The 12,457-nt window shown below is 35.9% G+C and overlaps 1 protein-coding gene across 2 annotated transcripts in view; it reads left to right on the top strand.

The window, feature by feature from the left end:
* The window catches only part of C9orf72 (C9orf72-SMCR8 complex subunit), a 29,065-nt gene extending 16,982 nt beyond the window's left edge, over positions 1-12,083 (top strand). For both annotated transcript variants that reach the window (XM_032300002.1, XM_032300001.1), the window contains exons 8-11: positions 306-541; positions 8,249-8,306; positions 9,974-10,083; positions 10,207-12,083. In XM_032300002.1, coding sequence (XP_032155893.1) covers positions 306-541; positions 8,249-8,306; positions 9,974-10,083; positions 10,207-10,393 — 591 coding nt within the window. In that variant the 3' untranslated portion in view covers positions 10,394-12,083. The remainder of the gene's footprint in view (positions 1-305; positions 542-8,248; positions 8,307-9,973; positions 10,084-10,206) is intronic.
* Positions 12,084-12,457: the final 374 nt, after the last annotated feature.

Here is a 12,457-nt window from a genome sequence, read left to right on the forward strand (position 1 = left end):
TTTTTTTTCACAGCAGATTCTAAGCCTTTTTGAATATCAACACAAACTACAACTTCATCTTTAGCTGCTAAATAATAAACACATTTTTATTTATTTAACCACTTCTTTTGGATGCTTCGGTTGTTCTGATGTTTTGCTATTAAAATCAATGAGATAGTGAACATTCCTGTCACTAAAACTTTGCACACACTCATGAGTAATATCTTAGGATAAAGTTTTAGAGATGGATTTGCTAAATCAAAGCCCATTTTTTAAAACTAAAAAACATTTATGTAAGACAGTAAATTTTCCTTTTATTTTGACAGGATTCAACTGGAAGCTTTGTGCTGCCTTTTCGGCAAGTTATGTATGCTCCATATCCCACCACACACATAGATGTGGATGTCAATACTGTGAAGCAGATGCCACCCTGTCATGAACATATTTATAATCAGCGTAGATACATGAGATCCGAGCTGACAGCCTTCTGGAGAGCCACTTCAGAAGAAGACATGGCTCAGGATACGATCATCTACACTGACGAAAGCTTTACTCCTGATTTGTATGTAATGCTCTGCCTGCTGGTACTGTAGTCAAGCAATATGAAACTGTCTTTTTTTTTTTTTTTTTTTTTTTTTGAGATGAAGTCTTGCTCTGTCTCCTAGGCTGGAGGGCAGTGGTGCAGTCTTGGCTCACTGCAACCTCCGCCTCCGGGGTTCAAGCAACTCTGCTGCCTCAGCCTCCCAACTAGCTGGGACTACAGGCAAGTTCCACCACACCCGACTAATTTTTGTATTTTTAGCAGAGACAGAATTTCACCATGTTGGCCAGGCTGGTCTCGAACTCCTGACTTCAAGTGATCCACCCGCCTCAGCCTCCCAGAGTGCTGGAATTACAGGCATGAGCCACCATGCCTGGCCAAAACTGTGTCTTTTAGGAATAAAAACAAAACAGAAGTTGCAGTTAAGAGGAAAGAAATATCACTAGCAGAATTATGCTTAAAGAAACATTTAATCAAGCATTTTTTCCTTAATTTTTTTTCCCCATACAATTGTGTTTACCTTAAAATAGGTATGATTAGCCCTTAAGGTAAATATTTAAATATTTGTTTAATAAATATATATTGAGCTCCTAGGCACAGTACTAGGTACTGAGCTTAATAGTGGCCAAGCAGACAGCCCCAGTCCCTACATTGCGTATAGTCTATTGTATAACGGTTACTGCATGGACTTATTAACAAAACCAAAGAAGTAATTATTTTTTTCTTGACATATGAATATAAAATACAGAAAAACTGTTAAAATATATTAATAGAGCATTCTTTTACCTTGCATTTTATATTGTTATTCACTTCTTATTTTAAAAAAAGTCTGATCAGTAAATTCAAAAGGAACAGTAAGGATAATTAAATGTTGAACATGGACCCAACTTAAAAAAAAAAAAATGGTGATGATAAATCTATTATCATAAAACACTAAGTAAACACTTAAATGATGTTCTAAAATCAGGAAAATAATTACAGTATACTTCTGTGGCTCTCTTTTATCAAGTGAAAAAAGGCACAGTAGCCTATGCCTATAAGAATAGAGCTTTGGAAGTCCACGACACACAGATCATTTGAGGCCAGGAGTTCCAGACCAGCCTGGGCAACATAGTGAAACCCCATCTATACAAAAAGTAAAAAAGAATTAGTTGAATGTGTTTCCGTGTGCCTGTAATCCTAGCTGTTCAGAAAGCTGAAGCACGAGGATCTCTTGAGCCCAGTAGTTTGAGGTTACAGGGAGTTTTATGATTGATTGTGTCAGTATTCTCCAGCCTGGGGGACAACGAGACTCTCTTAAAAAAAAAAAAAAAATGCTTGGAATAATGCTTAGCACATAGAAGGTAGTCAGTAAATGTTAACTGTAATAACCCAGGTCGAAGTGTATAAGGCAATAGAAAAACTGGGGCAAACAACCTTGTCCTGTGTTTCTACAGAATGACTTTGAGTGTAGGCCACAGGTATGTGGAGCACCAGTAATTATGCATTTAAGTGTTAACCAAAGGCACAGAATAGAAACATCTTGTTCAAGGGATCCCCAGCCTTATATATCTCAAGGTGCAGAAAGATGACTTAATATAGGACTCATTTTTTCCTAGGTCTCTGGAGTTTTTATTGGTTCTTGAGAAAGTATTAGGGGAATTGTTTCAGAAAATGAATTGTTCGGCTGGGCATGGTGGCTCACACCTGTAATCCCAGCACTATAGGAGGCCAAGGCAGGCATATCACCTGAGGTCGGGAGTTCGAGACCAGCCTGACAGACATGGAGAAACTGCATCTCTACTAAAAATACAAAATTAGCAGGGCGTGGTGGCGCATGCCTGTAATCTCACCTACTTGGGAGGCTAAAGCAGGAGAATCACTTGAACCCAGGAGGCGGAGGTTGTGGTGAGCTGAGATCACGCCGCTGCTCTCCAGCCTGGGCAAGAAGAGTGAAACTCCATCTCAAGAAAAGAAAAGAAAAGGAATTAGTCAAACTTCAAACTGAAATTTCATCTCAATAAGTTTTTATATATTGGTAAATTTTGGTAGACATGTAGAAGTTTTCTAATTAATCTGTGCCTTGGAACATTTTCTTTTTTCCTAAAGTGCTTATTATTTTTCCCTTTTTTGATTGGAGCTTATTTGAGGAAATTTAGTGAACTGCAGAATGAGTTTGCAACCATTTAGTATTTTTGTGTTTTTTTCAGAAGGAGTATGTGTATTTTAACATTTCTTAATCATTTTTTGCAAGCTATTTGTTTTGCTGATTTGGCAAACTATAATTAGCTTCTCATTTTGCTGACCATGACAAAATAATATCCTGAATTTTAAAATTTTGCTTCCAGCTCTAAATTTTTTTAAGTGTGTGTGTGTGTGTGTGTGTGTGTGTATGTATAATTGCACTTTAGGTTCTGGGGTACATGTGCACAACATGCAGGATTGTTGCATAGTTACACACATGGCAATGTGGTTTGCTACCTCCATCCCCCCATCACCTATATCTGGCATTTCTCCCCGTTATCCCTCCCCTCCCTACCCCCGACTGTCCCTCCCCTATTACCCGCAACAGACCCCAGTGTGTGATGCTCCCGTCCCTGGGTCCATGTGTTCTCATTGTTCAACATCCGCCTGTGAGTGAGAACATGCGGTGTTTGTTTTTCTGTTCTTGTGTCAGTTTGCTGAGAACGATGTTTTCCAGATTCATCCGTGTCCCTACAAAGGACATGAATTCATCGTTTTTTTATAGCTGCATAGTATTCCATGGTGTATATGTGCCACATTTTCCTTGTCCAGTCTATCATCGATGGGCATTTGGGTTGGTTCCAGGTCTTTGCTATCGTAAACAGTGCCACAGTGAACGTATGTGTGCATGTGTCTCTACTATAGAATGATTTATAATCCTTTGGATATATACCCAGTAATGGGATTGCTGGGTCAAATGGAATTTCTATTTCTATGTCCTTGAGGAATCGCCACACTGTCTTCCACAATGGTTGAGCTAATTTACACTCATACCAACAGTGTAAAAGTGTTCCTATTTCTCCATATCCTCTCCAGCATCTGTTGTCTCCAGATTTTTTAATGATCGCCATTCTAACTGGTGTGAGATGGTATCTCAATCTGGTTTTGATTTCCAGCTCTAAATTTTCTAAACACAAAATTGCCCCAAAAAATAGTATTTTCAACCACTAGATTGTGTGTTAAGTCAATGTGTCACACTCATTTTACTTTTAAGTCTATGTTTTTACATGTTCTTTACATTTGTTTTGGCTTTTTTTGAAACGGGATCTCCCTGTGTCACCCAGGCTGGGGTGCGGTGATGTGATTTTGGCTCACTGCAAACTCCGCCTCCCGGGCTCAAGCGATTCTCCTGCCTCAGCCTCCCAAGTAGCTGGGATTACAGGTGCCCGCCACTACACCTGGCTAATTTTTGTATTTCTAGTACAGACGGGGTTTCATGATGTTAGTCAGGCTGGTCTCGAACTCCTGACCTCAGTTGATCCGCCCACCTCGGCCTCCCAAAGTGCTGGGATTACAGGTGTGAGCCACCGCACCCGGACCTACATTTGTTATTTTTAATTTTAACTTTTTAAAATAATTCTAGTCACTGCCAATACATGAAAAATTGGTCACTGGGATTTTTTTTTTTAACTTTTATTTTAGGTTCAGGTGTACATGTGCAAGTTTGTTATACAGGTAAATTGCATGTCATGAAGGTTTGGTGAACAGATGATTTTATTACCCAGGTAATAAGCGTAGTACCCAATACGTAGATTTTTGATCCTCACCTTTCTCCCACCCTTCACCCTCAAGTAGGCCCTGGTGTTGCTGTTTCCTCCTTTGTGTCTATGTGTACTCAATGTTTAGCTCCCGCTTAGAAGTGAGAACATGCAGTATTTGGTTTTCTGTTCCTGGGTTAGTTCACTTAGGATAAAGGCATCTAGCTCCATCTGTTTTTTATGGCTGCATAGTATTCCATGGTGTATATGTGTCAGATTTTCTTTAACCGGTCTGCCTCTGGTAGACATTTAGGTTGATTCCCTGTCTTTGCTACCATGAGTAGTGTGCTGTGATGAACATACACATGCATGTGTCTTTATGGTAGAACAATTTGTATTCCTTTAGGTATATTCAGAATAATGGGGTTACTACGGTGAATGGTAGTTCTATTTTACATTATTTGAGAAATCTTCAAACTGCTTTTCACAATACGTAAACTAATTTACAGTCTCACCTGCAGTGTGTAAGCATTCCCTTTTCTCCACAACCTTGCCAACATCTGTTATTTTTTGACTTTTAATAATACCCATTCCTAGAGAATTGATTTTCAATTCTCTGATGATTAGTGATATTGAGTATTTTTTTCATATGCTTTTGGCTGTGTGTATATATTCTTTTGTTTCATGTCCTTTGCCCACTTTGTAATGGGGTTATTTTTTGCTTGTTAATTAGTTTAAGTTCCTTCCAGATTCTGGATATTCCTTTGTCAGTCAGATGCATGGTTTGCAGATATTTCTTCCCCCATTGTGTAGATTGTCTTTTTTTCTCTGTTGATAGTTTATTTTGCTGTGCAGAAGCTTGTTAGGTCACATTTGTCATTGTTTGTTTTTGTTGCAGTTGCTTCTTTTTTTTTTTCTTTTTTTTTTTTTTTCACAAAAAAAAAAAGGGCCTGTGTCTGGAATGGTATTTCCTAGGTTGTCTTCCAGGGTTTTTATAGTTTTAGATTTTACATTTACATCTTTAGTCCATCTTGTGTTGATTTTCGTATATAGTATAAGGAAGGGGTCCAGTTTCACTCTAATTCATTTGACTAACAATTATCCCTGTACCATTTATTGAATACAGAGTCCTTTCCCCGTTGCTTGTTTTTGTCAACTTTGTCAAAGATCAGATGTTGTGTGTGGCTTTATTTCTCGGCTTTTGATTCTGTTCCATTGATCTATGTGTCTGTTTTTGTACCAGTACCCAGGTTACTATAGCCTTGTAGTATAAAGTCAGCTAATGTGATGCCCCCAGTTTTGTTCTTTTTGCTTAGAATTGCTTTGGCTATTCGGGATTCTTTTTGGTTCCATATGAATTTTAAAATAGTTTTTTTCTGGTTTTGCGAAAGATGGCATTGGTAGTTTGAGAGGAATAGCATTGAATCCGTAGATTGCTTTGGGCATTATGGCCATTTTAACAATATTGATTCTTCCTATCTATGAGCGTGGAATGTTTTTCAATGTGTTTGTATCTCTCTTTATACCTGTGTATAAAGAAAAACTGTTATCATGCCTGCTCAGTCTGGTCCAAAAAATTGAGGAGGAGGAAGTCCTCCCTAATGAGGCCAGTGTCATTCTGATAACAAAACCTGGCAAAGATACAACAGAAAAAGAAAATTTCAGGCCAATATCCTTGATGAATATAGATGCAAAAATACTCAACAAAAGAAAATTTCAGGCCAATATCCTTGATGAATGTATATGCAAAAATCCTCAACAAAATACTAGAAAACAAATCCAGCAGCATATCAAAAAGCTAATCTACTTTGATCAAGTAGGCTTTATCCCTGGGATGCAAGGTTGGTTCAATATACGCAAATCAGTAAGTGTGATTCATAACATAAACAGAGCTAAAAACAAAATAGGTGCAGAAAAGGCTTTCAATAAAATTTAACATCCTTTCATGTTACAAACCTTCTATAGTAAGGTGCAGTGGCTCACACCTAGAATCCCAGCGCTTTAGGTGACCAAGACGGGCGGATCTCTTAAGCCCGTGGGTTCAAGACCAGCCTAGCCAGCATGGTGAAACCCCATCTCTACAAAAAAAAAAAAAAATCAGCCAGGCATGGTGGCATGCATCTATAGTCCCAGCTACTCAGGAGGCTGAGATGGGAGGATTTCTTGAGCCCAGGAGGCAGAGGTTACAGCCAACTGAGGTCATGCCACTGCACTCCAGCCTGGGCAACAGAGTGAGACCCTGTCTCAAAAAGAAAAAAACAAAAACAGTCCTAAACAAACTAGTCATTGAAGGAGCATGCCTCAAAAATGTAAGAACCATCTATGACAAACCCACAGCCAGTATCTTACTGAATGGGCAAAAGCTGCAACTATTCTCCTTGAGAACCGAAACAAGACAAGGATGCCCCCTCTTACCACTCCTATTCAACATAGTTCTGGAAGTCCTAGCCAGAGCAATCAGGGAAGAGAAAGAAAGAAAAGACATTCCAATAGAAAGAGAAGAAGTCAAACTATTTCCGTTTGTACACAATACAATTCTGTACCTAGGAAATTGCATAGTCTGCCCAGAAGCTCCTAGATCAGATAAAAATTTCAGCTAAGTTTCAGCATTTTCTATACTCCAACAGCATCCAAGATGAGAGCAAAATCAATAACACAGTTCTATTCACAGTAGCCGCAAAAAGAGTAAAATACCTGGGAATCCAGCTAAGCAGGGAGGTAAAAGATCTCTACAATGAGAATTACAAAACACTGCTGAAAGAAATGAGAGATGACACAAACAAATTGAAATGTTCTTTTTTAACACTTTGCTTTATCTAATTCACTTGTGACTAATATATCAATTCAGTGAAACAGGTTTAATAAGACCACTGGACTCAAATAAAAGCCTTATTCTCTTTCCAAAGCCCAAGAAGGGGTACTATTAGTGCCCAGTCAATAATAATGAAATGCTAATATCTTTTATTTATTTATATATTTTTTATTGTACTTTAGGTTCTGGGGTACATGTGCATATCATGCAGGATTGTTGCATAGGTACATACATGGCAATGTGGTTTGCTGCCTCCATCCCCCCGTCACCTATATCTGGCATGAAATGCTAATATTTTTCCCCTTTACAGTTTCTTTCTTCTGCAGTGTGGTACACTCATTTCTTAAGATTAGAAAACTTGAACTACCTTCCTGTTTGTCTGTGCACACACCCATTCTCTTTTTGCCATTCTGGTCAGTTACAGGACAATCCCTACCATTTTCAGTTAAAAACTCCTTCCCTTATCAAATGTTCTCTTACCGGTCTGGCCTGAGTAAAACCTAGGGAAGATGAAAGAGAAAAGATGAAAGGGAGGTTGGGCCTGAAAAGGGAATAAATAATCTTGTTTGTGTGTTTCTTTTAGCACCTACTGTAACCTAGGTGCTATATTAGGCATACATTATCTTAAGTGGCCATTATATCTCTACTTCTCACTAGGTAGTACTTGCTTGGATAGCTGGATGTTACTTGTAGATGGTTTCCCACTGAGGGAAACCCATTAGATAATCATCTGAGTGTGTTCTCTAATCCCACACAAATTTTTCTCACATTTTTTGGTTTGTTTTGTTTTTTGGTGGTGGTGGTTGTGTGCTTATTTTTGTTACTGGCTTTTGTTTTGTTTTGTTTTTGAGATGGCAAGAATTGGTGGTTATATTTGTTAATTGCCTAAGGGTCTCTAATTTTTTTAAAAAGATGAGAGTACTAAAGTAGATTGATAGATACATACATACCGTTATTGGGGACCGTTCATATTCTTCAGAGAAAAAATTACATATTAGCCTGGCAAACACCAATAAAATGTAGATATATCCTTGAGTTAAAATTAATGCATATTTTATATCTTCAAATATATACATCTATATTCTTACAGATATGTTTATATGTAATATCAGTTTGTAAGAACTTAAAATGTTGGCTTAAGTGAGGGATTGTGGAAAATAGCATTATATAGCCATTTCAACATTTGAACTTTTTTCTTTTCTTCATTTTCCTCAGAAATATTTTTCAAGATGTCTTACACAGAGACACTCTAGTGAAAGCCTTCCTGGATCAGGTAAATGTTGAACTTGAGATTGTCAGAGTGAATGATATGACATGTTTTCTTGTTTAATATATCCTACAATGCCCATTGCCATATATATTCCCCTGGATCATGCCCCAGAGTTCTGCTCAGCAACTGCACTTAAGTTAGTTACACTATAGTTCTCACAAGGGACTGTGAGAGGATGTTAGGTGCATCATTATATTGGATGCCTCTTGCCCTAGATTTATGCTTTCGGAATTCAGACCTATGTTTACAATATAATAAATAGTGCTGTCTTTTAAAGGTGTAATGATAGGATGTAAACTTGACCACAGCTACTGTTTTTTGAAACAGAATTCATGGTTTACATGTATCAAAGTGAAATCTGAGTTTGTTTTTACAGATATAATATATACCTATATATCCTACAATGCTTGTACTGTATATATAGTACAAGTATATATATGTATGTGTGTGTGTATATATATATATATATATTATAAGCATTGTAGGAGATATATATATATATATATGTTTATATGTTTAAAAAACTTATATGTAAGTTATAGACTTATAACCCTATATGTCATATGTAGAGTATATGTTATATATGATATGTAAAACATATAACATATACTTAGACATAGAGTATAATATATATTTTAATTTTTTTCATATATAAAACATTATAGAATTAAGTCCTAATCTTTTTTATTAGGTGCTTATCTTTTTGTAGTGTCCAGTCTTTCTAAAGTGTCTAAATGATTTTTCCTTTTGACTTATTAATGGGGAAGAATCTGTATATTAACAATTCAGGATGCAGCATTCCATACTTCAGGGAACAAATATTTTAATTTAAGCATTAACCTATAACTCAGTTAGGTTTTTTTTAATTTTTAGAAAGGGGGGTTATTTGCCGGAACTGAGTCAAAAATATTTTTGAAGCATAGTGTACTTATTTAAATGATAGCATCTTTATTGTTTCATTCTTTTAAAAAATATCTACTTAATTATACAGTTAAAAGGAATTGTATATTATATGGAACTTATTTCTTACTATTACAGTTTTGTTGTAATAACATTCTGGAGATCAGGCCAGGAAACCGATCACAGATAAAGCTTTGAAATAATGAGATCCTTATGTTTACTAGAAATTTTGGATATAGATCTCTGTGGTCTGTGACATACTGTAAAGTTCAAGGAAAATCCATAGGCTGGAATTTCATGCTTCTCTAGTTGAAATAAAATCCCTCCCACCCTTCACCTCATCACATGCACACATTCTGCTCCTACTCACCCACCCCAACCCCTGCAAAATACAGATATAGGAATGTCTCAAAACCATAGTCTCACCTTCTGGGAGTGTCAGTTTTATTTGAAGACATGGGCAGAAAAAAGTAATATAAAATAACATATGTGAGTTTTAATAGCGAAATAAGTAATGGGTATATTCTGAAGTAGAATGCAAAATTTGAGTGCATTTTTAAAGATAAATTAGAAAACTTCAAAAAACTGTCAGATTGTTCCTAGACCCAGTGCTTCTATACCACACTCCTGTTAGGGGACATCAGTGGAAATAGTTAAGGAGATGTTTAGTGTGTATCATCTGCCAAGCACACTCAACACTGTCATAGAAACATTGCTGTACAAGTAGGATGTGAGCAAATTATGTGTTGAAATGGCTCCTCTCCCTGCAGGTCTTTCAGCTGAAACCTGGCTTATCTCTTAGGAGTACTTTCCTTGCACAGTTTCTACTTGTCCTCCACAGAAAAGCCTTGACATTAATCAAATACATAGAAGATGATACGTGAGTAAAACTCCTACACAGAAGAAAAACCTTTGTACATTGTTTTTTGTTCTGTTTCCTTTGTACATTTTCTATATCATAATTTTTGCGTTTTTTTTTTTTTTCTTTTTTCATTATTTTTAGGCAGAAGGGAAAAAAGCCCTTTAAATCTCTTCGGAACCTGAAGATAGACCTTGATTTAACAGCAGAGGGCGATCTTAACATAATAATGGCTCTGGCTGAGAAAATTAAACCAGGCTTACACTCTTTTATCTTTGGAAGACCTTTCTACACTAGTGTACAAGAGCGAGATGTTCTAATGACTTTTTAAATATGTAACTTGATAAGTATATTCCATCACAGTCATGATCGCTGCTAAAGTAGCTCAGTGGTGTGGGGAAACATCCCCCTGGGTCATACTCCAGAGTTCTGCTCAGCAATTGCAGTTAAGTTAGTTACACTACAGTTTTCACAAGAGTCTGTGCGGGGATGTCAGGTGCATCATTACATTGGATGTCTCTTTTCCTAGATTTATGCTTTTGGAATACAGACCTATGTTTACAACATAATAAATATTATTGCTATCTTTTAAAGATATAATAATAGGATATAAACTTGACCACAACTACTGTTTTTTTGAAATATATGATTAATGGTTTACATGTATCAAGGTGAAATCTGAGTTAGCTTTTACAGATATTAGTTGACTTCCTATCTTTTTGTGTTCTTTGGTGTGTGGAATTACTGTAATACTTCTGCAATCAGCTGAAAACTAGAGCCTTTAAATGATTTCAGTTCCACAGAAAGAAAGTGAGGTTGAACATAGGATAAGATTTAGAAAGAAAATTGATCAAGCAGATGTTTAATTGGAATCAATTATTAGGTCCTACTTTGTGAATTTAGTCCTTGGGATTCACTCTGTAGAAATGTCTAATACTTGGGTATAGTCCCTGCTCATGGTGAACCACAGTTAGGGTGTTTTTTGTTTGTTTTATTGTCGTTGCTATTGTTGATGTTCTATATAGTTGAGCTCTGTACAAGGAAATTGTATTTTATGTTTTAGTAATTGTTGCCAACTTTTAAAATTAATTTTCATTATTTTTGAGCCAAATTGAAATGTGCACCTCCTGTGCCTTTTTTTCCTTGGAAAATCTGATTACTTGGAACAAGTTCAGATTTCACTGGTCAGTCATTTCCATCTTGTTTTCTTGCAGAGTCTTAACATGTGTCTGCTTTGGCAATCATTTGTAACTCTGAGATTATAAAATGCATTAGGGAATATACTAACTAATAAGGTCTTTTTTCAGGAACAGAAAATAGTTTCTTGAGTACTTCCTTCTTACATTTCTGCCCATGTTTTTGAAGTTGTTGCCATTTGCCGGCAACAGGGTGTAAGGAATAGCAGGAGAAATTTTACTGAAGTGCTATTTTTCTAGGTGCTACTTTGGCAAAGCTAAGTGGTCTGTTTATTTTGTTTCCTTAATGTGTTTGAACCATTTTGCTGGCTATAAAATAACTGATAAATATAATTCTAACACAGTATTGACATTGTAGTATACACAAACACAAATATTTTATTTAAAACTGTGGAAATAACATAAAAGGGAAAATACATTTATAAGAAAGGGAAAAAGGTAAAAGAGCACTTTTGCCCCCTAGCACCAAATTTAACAAAAAGGCATGTTATAATCTGAAAGGTCATAATAGCCTTCCCATCATGAATCAGAAAGATGTGGACATCTTGATTTTTTTTGACAAACACTGAACTAGATGACTGTTGTACTATAGCTCAGTCATTTAAAGAATATATAAATACTACCTTGTAGTGTCCCATACTCAGTGTTTTTTACATAATAGATTCTTATTTAAGTGCTAACTGGTTATTTTCCTTGGCTGGTTTATTGTACTGTTATATAGAATGTAAGTTGTACAGTGAAATAAGTTATTAAAGCATGTGTAAACATTGTTATATATCTTTTCTCCTAGATGGAGAATTTTAAATAAAATATATTTGAAATTTTGTCTCAGTTGTTTGTTCAGAAAAGTATACTACTATGATATTTGAAGACTGATCAGCTTCTGTTCAGCTGACAGTCTTGCTGGATCTAAACTTTTTTTTTTAATTAATTTTGTCTTTTCAAAGAAAAAATATTTAAAGATCCTTTATAGTGTTGTAGTCTTATGGTAAAAAAAAAAAAATTCTGCTTTACTCTCTGGATTTCAGTTTGATTTTTCAAATTATAAATATTTCAAATGTGAAATACTATTTCGATAAATTCTTTTTAAACATTCCTATTATTATAATATCAGTATAAGCTAAACTAAAGTTATTTGTTCAGGGTATCTAATACATGTATCCAAAGTAAAAGTCCAAGGCATCTAAACACTTTTATGT

Source organism: Sapajus apella, unplaced genomic scaffold (assembly GCF_009761245.1).
Source record: "Sapajus apella isolate SASKATOON/1434 unplaced genomic scaffold, GSC_monkey_1.0 scaffold42, whole genome shotgun sequence".
Taxonomy (NCBI): domain Eukaryota; kingdom Metazoa; phylum Chordata; class Mammalia; order Primates; family Cebidae; genus Sapajus; species Sapajus apella.